This window comes from Prosopis cineraria, unplaced genomic scaffold (assembly GCF_029017545.1).
Source record: "Prosopis cineraria cultivar Desert tree isolate PC_DT_omini unplaced genomic scaffold, ASM2901754v1 PC14, whole genome shotgun sequence".
In the NCBI taxonomy this organism is placed as follows: Eukaryota; Viridiplantae; Streptophyta; class Magnoliopsida; order Fabales; family Fabaceae; genus Prosopis; species Prosopis cineraria.
Window position 1 is genome coordinate 25315358 of NW_026555345.1, and position 14788 is coordinate 25330145.

At 31.3% G+C, this 14788-nt stretch overlaps 1 protein-coding gene across 1 annotated transcript; it reads right to left on the minus strand.

Moving 5' to 3' along the window:
* Positions 1–641: 641 nt before the first annotated feature.
* Positions 642–10318, minus strand: LOC129292992 (nudix hydrolase 18, mitochondrial-like). Its single transcript, XM_054930760.1, has 5 exons — positions 9931–10318; positions 9290–9404; positions 2731–2814; positions 1627–1755; positions 642–1081 (listed from the first exon to the last, which is right to left on the minus strand). Exons 1-5 carry the CDS (start codon positions 10185–10187, stop codon positions 920–922), a joined length of 747 nt encoding a protein of 248 aa, XP_054786735.1. The 5' UTR covers positions 10188–10318; the 3' UTR covers positions 642–919.
* Positions 10319–14788: the final 4470 nt, after the last annotated feature.

A 14788-nucleotide genomic window follows, 5' to 3' on the forward strand; every position in this document is an offset into this window, starting at 1 on the left:
TTAATTTAATCTTTTAAATTTTAACCATTTAATTAATTGGTACCTACAGTTCAAAAAAAACAACCTAAAGTTTCAAAGGGACTGTGCAACTAAGTCTAAATAGGGTGACCAACAGATTAGATATGACTACGAATTGAGCGTTAAGAATCAATAATTTAAGTCAAATATGACTGGTTAGCTTAAGTCCACTTAAAAAATTTTAGGACCCAACTTAAAAAAATAGATAGTTTTTATGTTTGGACTAGCTTGAATAGGCCTGAATACCTAAATAAAATATATCTATTTTTTAAAAAATATATAAATATAATAAATATTAATTAATTTTTTAAATTTTAAATTATTTTATACAAAATATTATATATTTGAGTCCTAATTTAAATATAAAAATATATTTTTATAAAATAAAATAAATAATTTTAAAGTAAAATTTAATTAAAAATAATTTTAAAGGTCGAAAGAATTCAGGTGGGCTGGGTTATTCAAGCTTTTCTAGAGAGTCAGGCTTATTTAGTTTTGGGAATTCTTAACTCTAAGAGTTACATTGAATATTAAATTTCAAAAACTAAGTGATTATTAATTTTCCTTGGCTCAATTAATTATAAAAGAAGAATGATACACCAAAGGGGAGTTCCTTATAAGTATCCGCAACGATCTTATTTAAATTAATGAAAGAATAAATTGAATATATGTCTACATCTTCAACCATATATTATATTCAACTACTTATTGGCAAAAATTATCATGCTCTTCATGATATTGGCTACCTCCTATGCACACCCTAACTAAGCAGAAGTAACAATATTACAAAAAGACAATGAGCAACTTTAATCCTTCTATTAATTATCTGACTTGCTATTAATTATTGTGATATTAGTTCCTTAATTCTTTAATTAATTTTTAATTAATTTCTATTGATCTCTTATGATGTGCTGTAGTCAATCACTTGCGTTCCTTCTTCCTCTCCACAAGTTTCATTATTTTCATATCCATTTCCATCTTCTCGTTGTCTGTAAATCAAAACATCCAATGCTTCCTTCATCCACGCATGTGGGCAAATCTCCTTGGCTTCACTCACACTCATCTGCATCAATAATGGCATCATGCAAATTCAAATTAATATGTTTTTTGTTTAACAACTTTTTCAGGATTTCATGACACGTACTTTAAATATTCCACAGCAGGTCCAATCCCATGTGTAACCTTTGATTATTAATATCTGTTCCTTTAATTTTTTTTTAAAAAAAGATATGGGATTCATTCTTTTTAATTTAAATTGTGTTATTTTTAAGCGAGCAAAGTTGATTTTATGCATAAAGGTGCATTTTTGCCTCTTAAGTATTTTCTGAAGAGCATCTAATATTTTAACGTTTTTGTTGGAATAATTTTACCCTTAAAGTTATTAAAATGAAATTTTTTTTGCCCGTTGTATTAAATTTTCTAATAGTCAACATTGAAATTTTGATGAAAAGGGTAAAATTAATTTAACAAAAACTTTAAGATTGTTGGGTGCTTCTCAAAAAATATTTTAAGAGCAAAAATATATCTCAACCCTTAATTTATTGTATAATAAATTAATCATAGGCAAATGAATTAATAATAAATGAAATAGATATAAAGTTAACTTACCCATAATCGTTTGCGAATGTTCTTCTCAGGCCAATCTTCTAACTGCTTATTCACAAGCAAAGGAAACATATGTCCCTCATGCACAACGCTTTGTCGTTTGCTCTTATAACGCCATTTCCCTAACACGCTCTGCACAAACATCGCACAGCATCCATGTAAGATAATAATAATGTAATTTATTATATCTTTAATTTGGCAACAATAATAAATAAAATAATTGTTTAGCACGTATTATTAATTATAATTTGAAACAAGGCACGCATTCTGTTTCTCCAAAAACTAAAACTCCAATAGGAATAGAGACTTGAAAATGCAGCGGCACTGGTTTTTGTGTTTAACACGTATTTTATATATATATATATATATATATATGAGAAAACATACATTTTAATCTTGTACTTTGCTCATATTTTATTATAAATCCCTACATTTTTTTCAGTATTTCAGGTCTTACACTTTTATTTTTTGGTGTTTTATGTTTATGCAAGATACATATACTTTGTTCATTTTATTTATTTAAGTACCTAAAACATCAAAAAATGAAAATGTAAGGACTCAGAATGCCAAAAAAATATAGGAATCTATAATAAAACATGATCAAAATGCAAAAATCAAAAGGTATGTTTTCCCTCTATATATATATATATATATATATATAAGAGAATGATATATAGGTCATAGGGGGATCAATTAATTTAAATTTAGTCCCAACCAATTTTTAAGTGTAAACTTCAAGAATTTACAAATTCAGCTCTTAATTTTACAACTTCATTGTAATGAATTGTAATTTATATTTTAAATTTTAATAGAAAAAATAAATTTATCTATTCTTCAACCATATTAAAATTTAAAAAATAAATTATAAATTTATCACAACAAAGTTGCAAAATTAAAAGCTGATTTTGCAAATCCCCTTGAAATTTGACATTTTGAGATTAGTTAGGATTTAATTTAAATTAATTGATACCTTTAGAATTTATCTATCATTCTCGCAATATATAACTAAAAATAAGAGAGAAAAATTTAAAAAGAATGAGGATCATTCTCGTAGTACATAACTAAAAATAAGAGAGAAAAATTAAAAAAGAATGAGGATATACTAACTTGGACGTTACCCTCAACCCCAGCTTCCTCTAGGGTTTCTCTTAAAGCTGCTTGTTCCATAGATTCATCTATCTCCCAACCTCCCTAAACCAAAACAATATTTTACAAACACGTTAATTAAATTAATCAATATAAAATGCATAAGAAATTATGTCGTTGTTCATAAATCATAAATTACAAACAATGATTTTATGGCAAAATGTACTTCAAGGCCCATTTTAATTTAACAAAATAAAAATAGAAAATGAACAAATCAAAGTGTTTTTAAAAAAAATGACTAGCAAACTCAAGTCAAATGCTCGCTTTGACCTAAAATAGAAAGTCAATAAGAATATTTAAAAAGCTTTATTTTAAAGGGGGATAAGTAAAACGAGATGAGTGTGCGGGAGAGAAAGTCATCAGCGCTGACGCCGGAGGAACAAGATGCCCTAGCTCATAGCAAGAAGAAGATTCGTGCGGGTGATGGAACTTTTTGAATGAACATACCCTGATCCCACGAGATGAACCTTGGATAAGGAGGGAGGAGACAAACATAGAAGCAAAGAAGGGTGTCGAAGGTAAGCTCGGTGGAGAGAAGGAAGACAATACTGGAGCTTCTGAAGAGAACGGGAAGGCTAGAAAATCATATAAGCAAGCTTATACGAATGGTATGGTTAAAATGGAGGAAGAGGATTGGTGGAGCAATGATAATTGGAAGTTGAGAATTATTGTCAAAATGATGCTAAGAGGTTTAAATGTCATTATTCCACCAGTTGAGAAAGAGAGATTGGCAAAGAGGTAGAGTAATATCTTGATAATGAAGCTGTTGAGGCGTATGGTGAGCTGAGTATATGAAAAGCAGACTTCCACAGATGTGGGGATGTTTTGGTGAGGTTGCTGTGATAGATGTTGGTTCGGGCTTCTTTATGGTGCAATTTGAGAACCTGCAGGATTATGAGCTTGCTCTTATAGGTGGTCCGTGGTTGTTGTTTGATCACTACTTGGCTGTGCAACCATGGAAGGAGGATTTTGAACCTGAGGAAGAGAAGATTATGAAAATAGTAGCTTGGATTCGAATCACGAACTTATTACTCGACTACTATGATAAAGGAATCTTTTATGTGTTGGGATCCTAAGTAGGAAGAGTTTTGAAGGTAGATATGACCACGATGCATCGGAAGAAGGCACGATTTGCACGAATATGTGTCAAACTGGACCTTAATGCTCCATTGCAACCTATTATTCTAATTAATAGGAAAGAAAAGAGGATACAATATGAGAGTATACATCTTATATACTTGAGATGTGGAACATACGGGCATGATGCTGAACACTGTCAATTAAAGGTGCAGGAATTTGAGGAAAAAGGATTAAACTCTCATAATAAGGAAAAGTTGATGGGTAAGGTGGTAGCTTAGTATGCTGATAATTCATCCACTGTGCTGGAAGGATTAGAAGGTGAAGGAGAAGTACAAGAATCTGTGGTGCAATATGACTTGTAGATGCTGGTACAACGTCATCAGTTCCGACGAGGTGGCTGGTCGGAGAATTAAGGAAATATTCCTAGGCATGATTTTAAGGGGAAATATCAGAATGAGGGGCTAAAATCTCGCCACTCAATTTTGGAAAATATTGAGGCAGATACGGTGGAGAACAACATGCAGATACAAGAGAATAATATGCAAAATCAAGCGGCACGTGATCCTTTTAAAGATATTACAAATAAAAGGATTTTGACTAGGTTCAAGTTGGAGGGGCGAACACGTAGGATGGCATCTGTTAATGAGCTGAAGCATGGTATTGGGTCGAATAAATTTGGAAAAAAGTTTGGATCAAAGCAATCAGATGGGCTAGTGGAAAAGGGAGACAATAATGGGCTGAGTAGAAGGAAATTAGTAAATGGGCCAAAATTCTTGAATGTTGAGTCTGCAATAGATGAGTTGAACATACACACAGCGCAGGGGGATTCAGATATGAATCAAGAAGGGACCGATGAGATGGGTTATGAGCATAAGCAACAAAGAGATAAAGATAGTGATGAACTAGACAAAGACTCTATGAGAATTGATGACAACCCTATTGATCCAAGTGAGGCCTAATATATTATTCACTCTAATCCTTTATCCATAGACTCAAATAAAAAGGATATGGTTGATTTGGTGGCTAATGATGCTAATGGTATGAAGTTCTAACTAGGCCGTTTGAGTTTTGTTTTAAAAAAAACATATTTTTTATGGATAGTATAAATAAATTCAATATTTTACTATGGAACATTCATGGTATTGGAGGATGTAATTTTATAAATTTGATTTTAGAGCTACATAAGAGATATAAGTTTAGTTTTTTGGCTCTCCTGGAGCCAAGACATGATAACTCTAAAGCTCAATTCATTGCATATAAGATTGACCTCACAAATTTTGATTGTATTGAGGCAAATGGTTATAGTAGTGGCATTTGGTGTTTCTGGGGAGAGGGAGTGGATTTTAAGGTGAAGTTGAAATATGATCAAGTACTGCATGGTTGTTTCAATAAGGGGAATAGAAAAGAATGGGAGTTATCTCTAGTGGATGGTAGTCCGAATTATGTAAGGCACCGCATGCTATGAAAAATTTTACGTCAAATAGAAGGAGATGGGGGATGTAGATGGAGTATTATTGGTGGGGATTTTAATGCTACTTTGTGTGAAGATGAGTGTTTTTCCTTATCTTCATCACCTTCAAGAATTGATAGTATGTTTAAAAAATGGTTTGAGGAAGCTGAGGTGATTGACTTGGGGTACCAAGGACCTAAGTATACTTAGGGCAATGGGAGATCTTGAAGTCAAATTGATAGAGTTTGTGCTAATACTTTATGGTTCGAACACTTTCTTAAAGCTTCTGTTATCCATCTTCCTAAGATGAAATTTGATTATTGCCCTCTATTCTTAAAGCTATAGAACAATGCTAACACTAGGAAGAAGGTAAGAGACTTTCATTTTTTCGCTCCATAGGTGACTCATAATGATTTCAATGATCTGATGAAAAGCTCGTGGAGTATCACCTAAGGATGGGAAGAGAATGTTGCAAGGTTTGTTTCAAACATTTTAGATTGGAACATTAATGTTTTTAAAAATATTAAGAAACAAAAATTTGAGTTACTACATAAACTTGAAGGCATCAATCGATGTTTACGGGCTGAACCAAACTCATTAATATTGGAGGAAGAACAACGTGCTATTTGGAGAAATTTGGAAAGTATCTTAATTCAAGAGGAAATTATGTGGCTGCAAGGATCAAGATGCAATTGATATACTCGGGGTGATAAAAATACAAAATTTTTTCATACCATGACAAATTGCCGAAAGAAGAGAAAGAATATTGAAGCTTTGAAAGGAGATGATGGTGGGTGGATCTATGACAAAGCTTTGTTAAAAAGGATGGGGACTGAGTACTTCACTAGTCTTTATTCTAATGACTCCCACACTCAAAGTGACGTTATTTTTTAACAAAGTTATCCATCGATAGGTCAGGATGACCTTGAATGGCTAGAAAAAGATGTTTCTCAATAAGAAGTCAAAAATGCTATTTTTTCTATGGGACCTCTCAAAGCTCCAGGACCTGATGATTTAAATCCTCTTTTTTTCTAAAATCAATGGAATGTGGTTGGTATATCGATGTTCAATCTCGTGCAGCAGATTTTCCAAACTCCTCAGTCTATGGACCACATCAATGACACAAATATTTTACTCATTCTAAAAATTGATGTTCCTATATCTATGAAGGACTTTCGACCCATCAGCCTATGTAATGTGGTGTATAAAGTAGTGACTAAAATTCTCGCAACAAGACTGAAAGGAATCATGGATAAGGTTCTGGCTCCTAATCAATGTAGTTTTGTTCCTGGAAGGTAGAGTACAGATAATATTATAGTGGCTCAGGAAATTATACACTCTTTTCGTAAGTGCAAGGGAAAACATGGCTTCAGGGCTTTAAAGATTGATCTAGAAAAAGCTTATAACAGGGTGAAATGGAGCTTTGTTCTCAGATGTCTTAAAGAAATGAACCTCCCTACTAGCTTTATTGATTTGATATCTAATTGTCTCTCTACGGCTAAAATGCAAGTGTTATGGAATAGGAAAAGGGGGAGAAATCCTCTCTTTCACGGGGTCTAAGACAAAGTGATCCTATTTCTCCATATTCGTTTGTCCTATTAATGGAGAAGTTAGGCCACATGATTCAAGGGGAGGTTGATAATGAGAATTGGATGCCGTTCAAATTATGAAGAAATAGGGTTGGCATTTCTTATCTCTTCTTTACGGATGACTTGCTGCTCTTTACAGAAGCTAGTATGGATCAAGCAGGCATAATAAAGGCTTGTCAGGATGATTTTTGATCTATTTCTGGAGAAAAGGTAAATAACTCTAAATCCAGAATCTTATTCTATGAGAATGTAAGTGGATGCAGGTAGCTAAAATTAGTAAGTTTCTAAACTTTACACCCACCTCTGATCTGGGTAGATACTTAGATGTTCCCTTGCATTATAAAAGAGTTACTAAGACTATCTATCAGAATATTCTTGAGAGAATGGACAGTCGCCTTGCCTCTTAGAAAGCTTATTCTCTATCCTTGGCGGCTCGACATACACTAGTATCATCTGTTGTTGCAGTTATTCCTTCTTATTCTATGCAATCTACACCATTACCTGCTTATACTTATAAAGAGATTGTAAGAAGTGTCGAAGATTTATATGGGGAGGCTCTAATTCGTGGAGGAAGTTACATCTTGTGGCTTGGGAGGATGTGTGCATGAGAAAAGATGAAGGGGGTCTAGGTTTGAGACATGCCTACAGACAAAATAAAGCTTTCATGATGAAGTTGGGATGGGGCTTGGTTCATCGTAGAGATGCTCTATGGGTACAATTTATGAGAGAGAAATACAAGTGTGGTGAAGACGTTATCCCTAAGGTTGAAGCGCGTAAAAGTGTATCAGGTGCTTGGAAAGGTATTCTTGATGCTTGGATTGACACTACTAAAGGCATTGCTTGGCATGTTGGGAAGGGAAATAGAATACAATTCTGGAAAATAGTTAGTTGCCACACCATGATTCTCTACTAAATTATGCTATCAAGCAAGTTCTGGAAGAGATTTTTGATGACTTGGTTAAGAAGTATTTCTCTTCAACTGTGCTTGGCTTAAGGATAAGTTTAAGGAGTATCTACCCGATACGATTCTGAGAGAAGTTTATCATATCAAGGGAAATCAAAGAGATGATAGGCCATGATGGAGGTGGTCAAACAATGGTAAATTCACTATGAAGTCAGCCTATCAAAGCCTTTGCCCAGATACAAATGGAATGCGAAGGAGTATTTGGAGGAGAGTATGGAAAGCGTTGATTCCCCAATGTAACAAAACCTTCCTTTGGTTATGCGCGAGGGGCAAACTTATAACACTAATTCCATGTTAATAGAGGTATATCATTTGATGATAAGTGTTCTTTATGCTCTTTCCATATAAAGACTATCATGCATGTCCTTTGAGATTGTAGTTTTGCAACAAACTATTGGGTTAGATTGTTTTCGGTGGAGATAAAAGTGGCATTTGATTCTTTTAATAATATTATGAATTGGATTGATTGGAATCTGGCTCAAGAGCTCATATTAAAGGGCTATCAATGGGATATTTAGTTTGCGATTCTTTGCCGATAGTTATGAATCAGTAGGAACTTAAGAGTCTTTCAACAAAAGAAGTGTGGGGTCTGGGAGGTTTTGGCTCAAGTACAAGCATTGGTGTCTTGGTCAAACTCTAAACCCCTATCTACTAAGATGGAAAGAGATAGAGTACGATAGAGAGCACAAGAAATGGAAATTGTCAAATTCAATGCAGACAGTGCAAGTAGACAAGATGGTGCTGTCACTGGATGTAGGGGTGTTGCTAGAGATCATGCAGGCATTGTCTTAATGGGTTTATCTATCATATTGGCCATGGGAGCAGTCTAAATGTTAAGTTTTGGGGTGTCATATGGGCACTTAAAAGAGCCTGGGACATGGGTTGGAGAAGGATAGTGATAGAGACAGATTGCATGGAGGCTATCAAGATGCTGCAAAATGATGAACAACCCACCCTGATCGTGACCTCATTGTAGAGATCTAGAGCATGAGATGATGAGACTGGACTATTGATTTGACTTGGTGCCACCGAGAAGCCAACTCCGTTGCAGAATCGTTAGCGAAGGAGGCTTTGAAGCAGATAGGGGATGTGATCTTCTTTACATCTCCTCCTGATTTTATCTCTAATAGTTTAATGTCCGATGTTAGATTTTAATTTTTTGTGTTTTTTGTTTTTTCTTCTTTTCCTTCATCGAAAAAAAAAAGCTTTATTTTAAGTATGATTCACATAATTTATAAGGGTAAGACTTACATACGTAATTTTATACATTTAATATACTTTTATGATAGAAGTTAAAGATTCAAACCTTTTTTATGTATAAAAAATATTATTTTAGAACTGAATAATTACATTGAACAAACTAGGTGGATGTTGAATATGGAATTAATAATTTTGAATGAAATTAATAATTTTGAATGAGGAATCATAATTAAATACCTTTGGAAACTGCATTCCTTGACCATTTTGAGCACTAATCATAAGAACCTCCAACTCAGTACTGTTATGCCTTCCATCAACATTTCTATTATTCTTGTATCTGTATGGAATGCATCTGAGAGCATTTTCAAAATTACAACAAATTATTAAAAGGGGTCAAATAATTAACATCAATCATACAAAAACATGAATCATTTATATTGCATTTAATTATGGATAAAATTTAACCTCGCCTACACACACATATATTATTTTTAATTTCAAATTATCAATATAACTTGTAACAAAATCTATACAGAAAAAAACAGCTCTATTTATAGAAATGGTGATCTCAAGGTCACTTATTGATAATGGATGCCAAAATGACAAATTATATTGATAATGAATGATCAACAAAACTCCAAGAAAACGATGTTGTCGCGATGGACTTGAATGTAACCTAATTGAGATAAAACCCAAGAATTTTCAGATTCTGAGAAAATCTTACATGTTGGATCAATGGAAATTCATATATATATATATATATATATATATATGCATGACAACTTGAGGGGTTTTTGGATCTTCCAATTAATGAAGAAACCAAAAAAGGAAAAAAAAAAAAACTGAAACTTGAAAGAAGATGAAGAGGATGTACACACCCCACAACTTGGCGACAACCTTCATCGTATCGTTGCAAATGCCTACCAGTACGAGAGGTCAAACGCACCATTTTCCTGGGCCGCAAGAAATCATCGCCTGCAACTTTTCCCGAGAAAATTTGGGAAAAGAAAAACTTGCATGCCATGAAAACACTCTTAGAAAGGAACAGACCCATCACGCCTTTCTTAATTTGATCCACGATAATAATCTTCTTCTTCGGCCTCAACAATATATATTCCAGAAAGAGCCAAACCATGTAAATGACACAGATCAGAAGCAACGAACTCTCTTCTCGTGTGTGTCTATGTATATGTGTGTCTATATATATATGGGGGTCGTCCCACGCAGGAATCAAATGAAACGTAAGAAGTTAAACTTGCGATGGGAATTTTGGAATCAAATTGGGAGGGAAAAGAACGACGACGTCGACGACGCGGGTTGGTCGTTATGAAGCAAAGAAAGAACTGTGGAAATTAAAAGAAACGAAGAGGTCAAAATTAAAAACTAAAATTTGAATTTGAAACGGAAAAATAATAATTATAATAATATGTGCGGAATCGTGATTATGGATAGAGAGAAAGAAACAAAAGAAGAATCAGTGAGAAGACCGAGTCAGAGTGGAAAGGAAAGGATTCTTGTCAACACCGACACGTTTTTGATGATTTGATTATTGAAGAAGAAGAAGAAGAACAAGTTGGTGTACGTTTTTGTGGATTTAATTAATTAATTAATTAATTTCGAGGTTGTTTCTTTGAGAAAACTTGGTCATAAGGGGAAAAAAAAAAATCAAGAACTAGGTCAACTGGCCATGCAAGACTTGCCATCATCATTTGTTGGATTCAACCTCTCACCAAAAGAAGAAAAACCATGGAAAGATGACTTTGTTATTCATGGTAAATGTGGGTGTTTATAATTTATTTATACCTAGGTCAAGATTTAAAAAAAGAGTTCCAAACTTAACAAAAATTTGACTTCCTATCAACTTTATAAATTTTATTGTTTATATATACAATGATTATTTTATACTCTTTTTATTTTAAATTGTAAGACACTTTAAAATAAAATTATACATACCTTAATATATCATACAATCTTGCTTTTTCAAAGCAAAAGCATAAACTTTTAAAAATTCTCCTTCACTTAATATTGCATTTATGAAAGAATACTAAAGAAAGAAAATATATGAAAATGGTGATATTAGAAAAGCATCATTATTAAAACTTTATTTTTGTCAATATTTTTTATATTTTAAGACATTGAATTTTTTCAAAAAGTATTTTATAATTTAGGATAGAGGAAGTAATATGCTCTCTTATATAAGCTCTAAGTTTGAATTTAGCCTGTTGAGCCACTAAATTATTGTATTTAATTGTTCATTTTAATGTGAAAAAACCTTCAAGCATTTTTTTAAAATTAAGGTGTATTTTTACTTTTGAATTATGTTTTTCAAAAAACACTTAACATCCTAAACTCTCATATTTCACTACTAAAACTCACGTGCTCTAGATGCACAAAAGTATAAGTACATGTGACTTAATTATTTTAAAAAATCCCTTATGTTTTGCTTTATTTCTATTTTGTTTTAGTACTCTTGCTTTATTGATGGTTATTGTTTTAGATAACAAATCAAAGCTGTTCCTCACTACTCAGGAAATAATTCTTTTTTTTTTCCTCGGTAAACTCAGGAAATAATTCTGGTATCACAACAACTTAGATTGTGAGTCTATATCCATATTTTATAAAAATTTTGAAATGATATACAGTGTTCATAATTTATAAATAACGTTTTTTTTTTTTTTGTAGCATGGAAGGTGAAACCTTAGACCCAAACAGGGGTCAACCATCTGAAAATGGAAGGTTCATGAGATTTAACATGAAGTGGTCTGAATATCGTCTAAATTGGTCCCATCCTCAGTTCTTCACCTTCAAAAACGGTTTCAAGTCCTTTGTGAGACACTGAATTTAGCCGACGTGGATGACTGTGAGTTTTATATTTTTATGATTCTGTTTCCTTTTGCTTTTTCTTTGGTCACCGTCTCTCATGATTCATGCTTTCCCTTGCCCCCACGTACAAGCATGAACCATGACTTCATTCTTCTTGGTCCAACATAACTGCTCTTTGTATATTAGACTTCTTATTTGAGTCTTTTAACCATTTGTCCCAATTTACAGTGTTGGACACTTAAGAGAAATTGTTAAACAAGACGTTTTGATTAACAATATGCTCAAAGATTTAGGGTCCATTCAGTTTTCTTACTTTTCATATTTAAAAAGCAAAATTTTGTTTTTAAAAAGTCGAAAGTTGTTTAGGTAAAATCTTTTGTAGAAAAATACATCCTGAAAGTATATTCAAATAGTAGCTGAAAGTAAATTTATGAAATGTAACTATTTAAAATTTTTAAAAAGTGAATTTAAAAAGTAGGATGTTATTTGACCATACTATTTCAAATTTAATCTTTTATTCTTTTATTTAAAAAATAGTCAATTCATTAAAAATATAATTATTATTTCAATAATAATAATTAGGTATCAAGTTTTTAGAAATATAAATTAAATAATTAATCATGTTAATTTTTAGCATTAATGTATAATAAAAATTATAAATTTTTATCACATTTTCTAAAATTATAAATTAAAAAAATACAAATAACTAGAGATTAACTTTTTAGCATTATAAATCAAAATCTATGTTATTTAAAATATTTATCACATTTTTAAATATTTTGAATATATTACATTTGTATAATAAAAATTACAAATCATCATAAATCAATGTCTTTTTTTATAATTGTATATTCAAAAGCACATTTCACTGTTACAAATTAAATAACTTTTATCGTACCAAATTGACTTTTGATAAAATGTATTTAAACATAAATTTTGTTACAACAATTAACTTATACTAAACTGACTGTTATTAAATAAACTTTTATTAAATGAACTTTTAATAAACTGAAAACCAAACACACACTTAATCATTAATAGAATATAACAGTATCATATAATACATATAATCGATATATTTTATAGGATAAGACTTTGTTATTGTTGTTGTATATTGTTTGGCATTTAAATAGACTTTGATTGTGGGACAAACATTGAACAATTGCTTCAAAGATTTTTTTTTTTTAATTCTAGAAGAAACGTTGAATACTTGCTTCTCTTTGACAACAAAAAAGACAAAATGCAGTCATAAAGTGGAATTAATTTCTTCCTTTTCCACTTTTTTTCTCTCTAAATTTTTTTTATATGCATTAATCCAAAGGATTAATATTCAAAAGTATGGTTTGTTAAGTTGGAAGTTTCAAATTCCTCTTTCAAGACTGCTGTGTTATAACGAAATCAATGAATATAGCTAATGTTATTAATTTCATAGTTAAAGACCAACAAAGAAACATAGTACGTGGAATAATAATATTCAACTAATCTCATACGGCCAAGTGCTATATTCTTGTCGTGTTTCCTTTCACAGGTAGATTCAAATAACTCCTGGGCATGAAACATGAACTTTAATTAGTACAACCAAGCATTTGGTCAATCATCACACAGAAAAAGTGGCCTAGAAACGGCGATGTTGGTGTCCTCAGAGGTAGTAATAAATGCTTAATTGTGGCAACAAGGGGAAGTTAAGTTTAATAAAAAAAACTAATCTCTCACATTATAATAAATTAATATTCAAATTTTAACTAAAAAAATATCCATAATCAATACTCAATACTGCCTCAAATAATATTATCTTCAATAAAAAAATACATGAACTCAATAAAAAAAATGACAGTTAAGTCTTAAAAAAATAAATTAACAATAGCTAGATTTTCGATAATTAAAAAAAATAATTATAAATAGAAATTTAAACAATTACAAATTTAAAATTTTCAATTATAAATATGATATTTAAATTCTAAATGTATTAATTAGTTTGTAATTCATATTTCTAATTATAACAATTTGAATTAATATTTAATATTTATTTTATAGAAAATTTTGTCAGAAACTTAACTATTACTTATTCACCTTTTAAAAACTTTTGTTATCATTCTCCCATTAAAAAAAATGATTAGTTGTCATAGTGAATCCCATAGATTTGCATGGAGTGCTCACCCCCTAAATCCAGAAACATACATATTAAAATTGGATATTTAAATTTTAAATATAATAATTAATTTGTAATTCATATTTCTATTTATAAAAGTTTGAATTAATATTTAACATTTATTTTATAGAAAATTTTGTTAGAAACTTAATTGTCACTAATTCACACTTTTAATACTTTTGTTATCATTCTCCCATTAAAAAAATGATTAATTGTCATAGTGAATCCCATAGATTTGCATGGAGTGCTCACCTATCAATTCTAAATCTAGAAACATACAAATCAAAATTTGATGTTTTTTTAAACATTAGCTTCTATATAAAATGTCATATCTTAAAAGTCCTGAAATGTGAAGTTTTGTATTTTTTTTATGATTTTTTTAATATTTTTTTATTATTTTCTTGATAGTATTCTAAACTGTCTGAACTCTGAAGGACAGTTCAACGTGATATGGATTGAGCTACGAGAAAAGACAAACTCAAGAAGACTAGTTTGTCATGTTGAAGCCTCAAAATTGAGATGCCTTCCAACCATGGCTGTAGTAGTTAGTACACGACATTCGTAAATAGTGAAATATACCGACATGAATGTTGAAACATCCAGGAACACGAAATGACCAAATTTACAACATGTTTTAGTCCAGAAAATGAAAAGGCAAAGGCACCAAAGTGAGAAATGCTTCATATTTCAAAGGCAACAATTTACTTTAATTTTCCCTGAAAAGTGCATAAAGGCCACTATAAAACAAATAAATCCATGTGAAC

Excerpts from the sequence above, each read along its gene's own strand:
- LOC129292992 (XM_054930760.1), bottom strand. The coding sequence starts at position 10,187 with ATGGTTTGGCTCTTTCTGGAATATATATTGTTGAGGCCGAAGAAGAAG. Across the intron at positions 9,405-9,930 it reads GGTTGTCGCCAAGTTGTGGG|ATGCATTCCATACAGATACA; the intron begins GTGTGTACATCC and ends AAATGCTCTCAG. Across the intron at positions 1,756-2,730 it reads GGGTTGAGGGTAACGTCCAA|AGCGTGTTAGGGAAATGGCG; the intron begins GTTAGTATATCC and ends ATGTTTGTGCAG.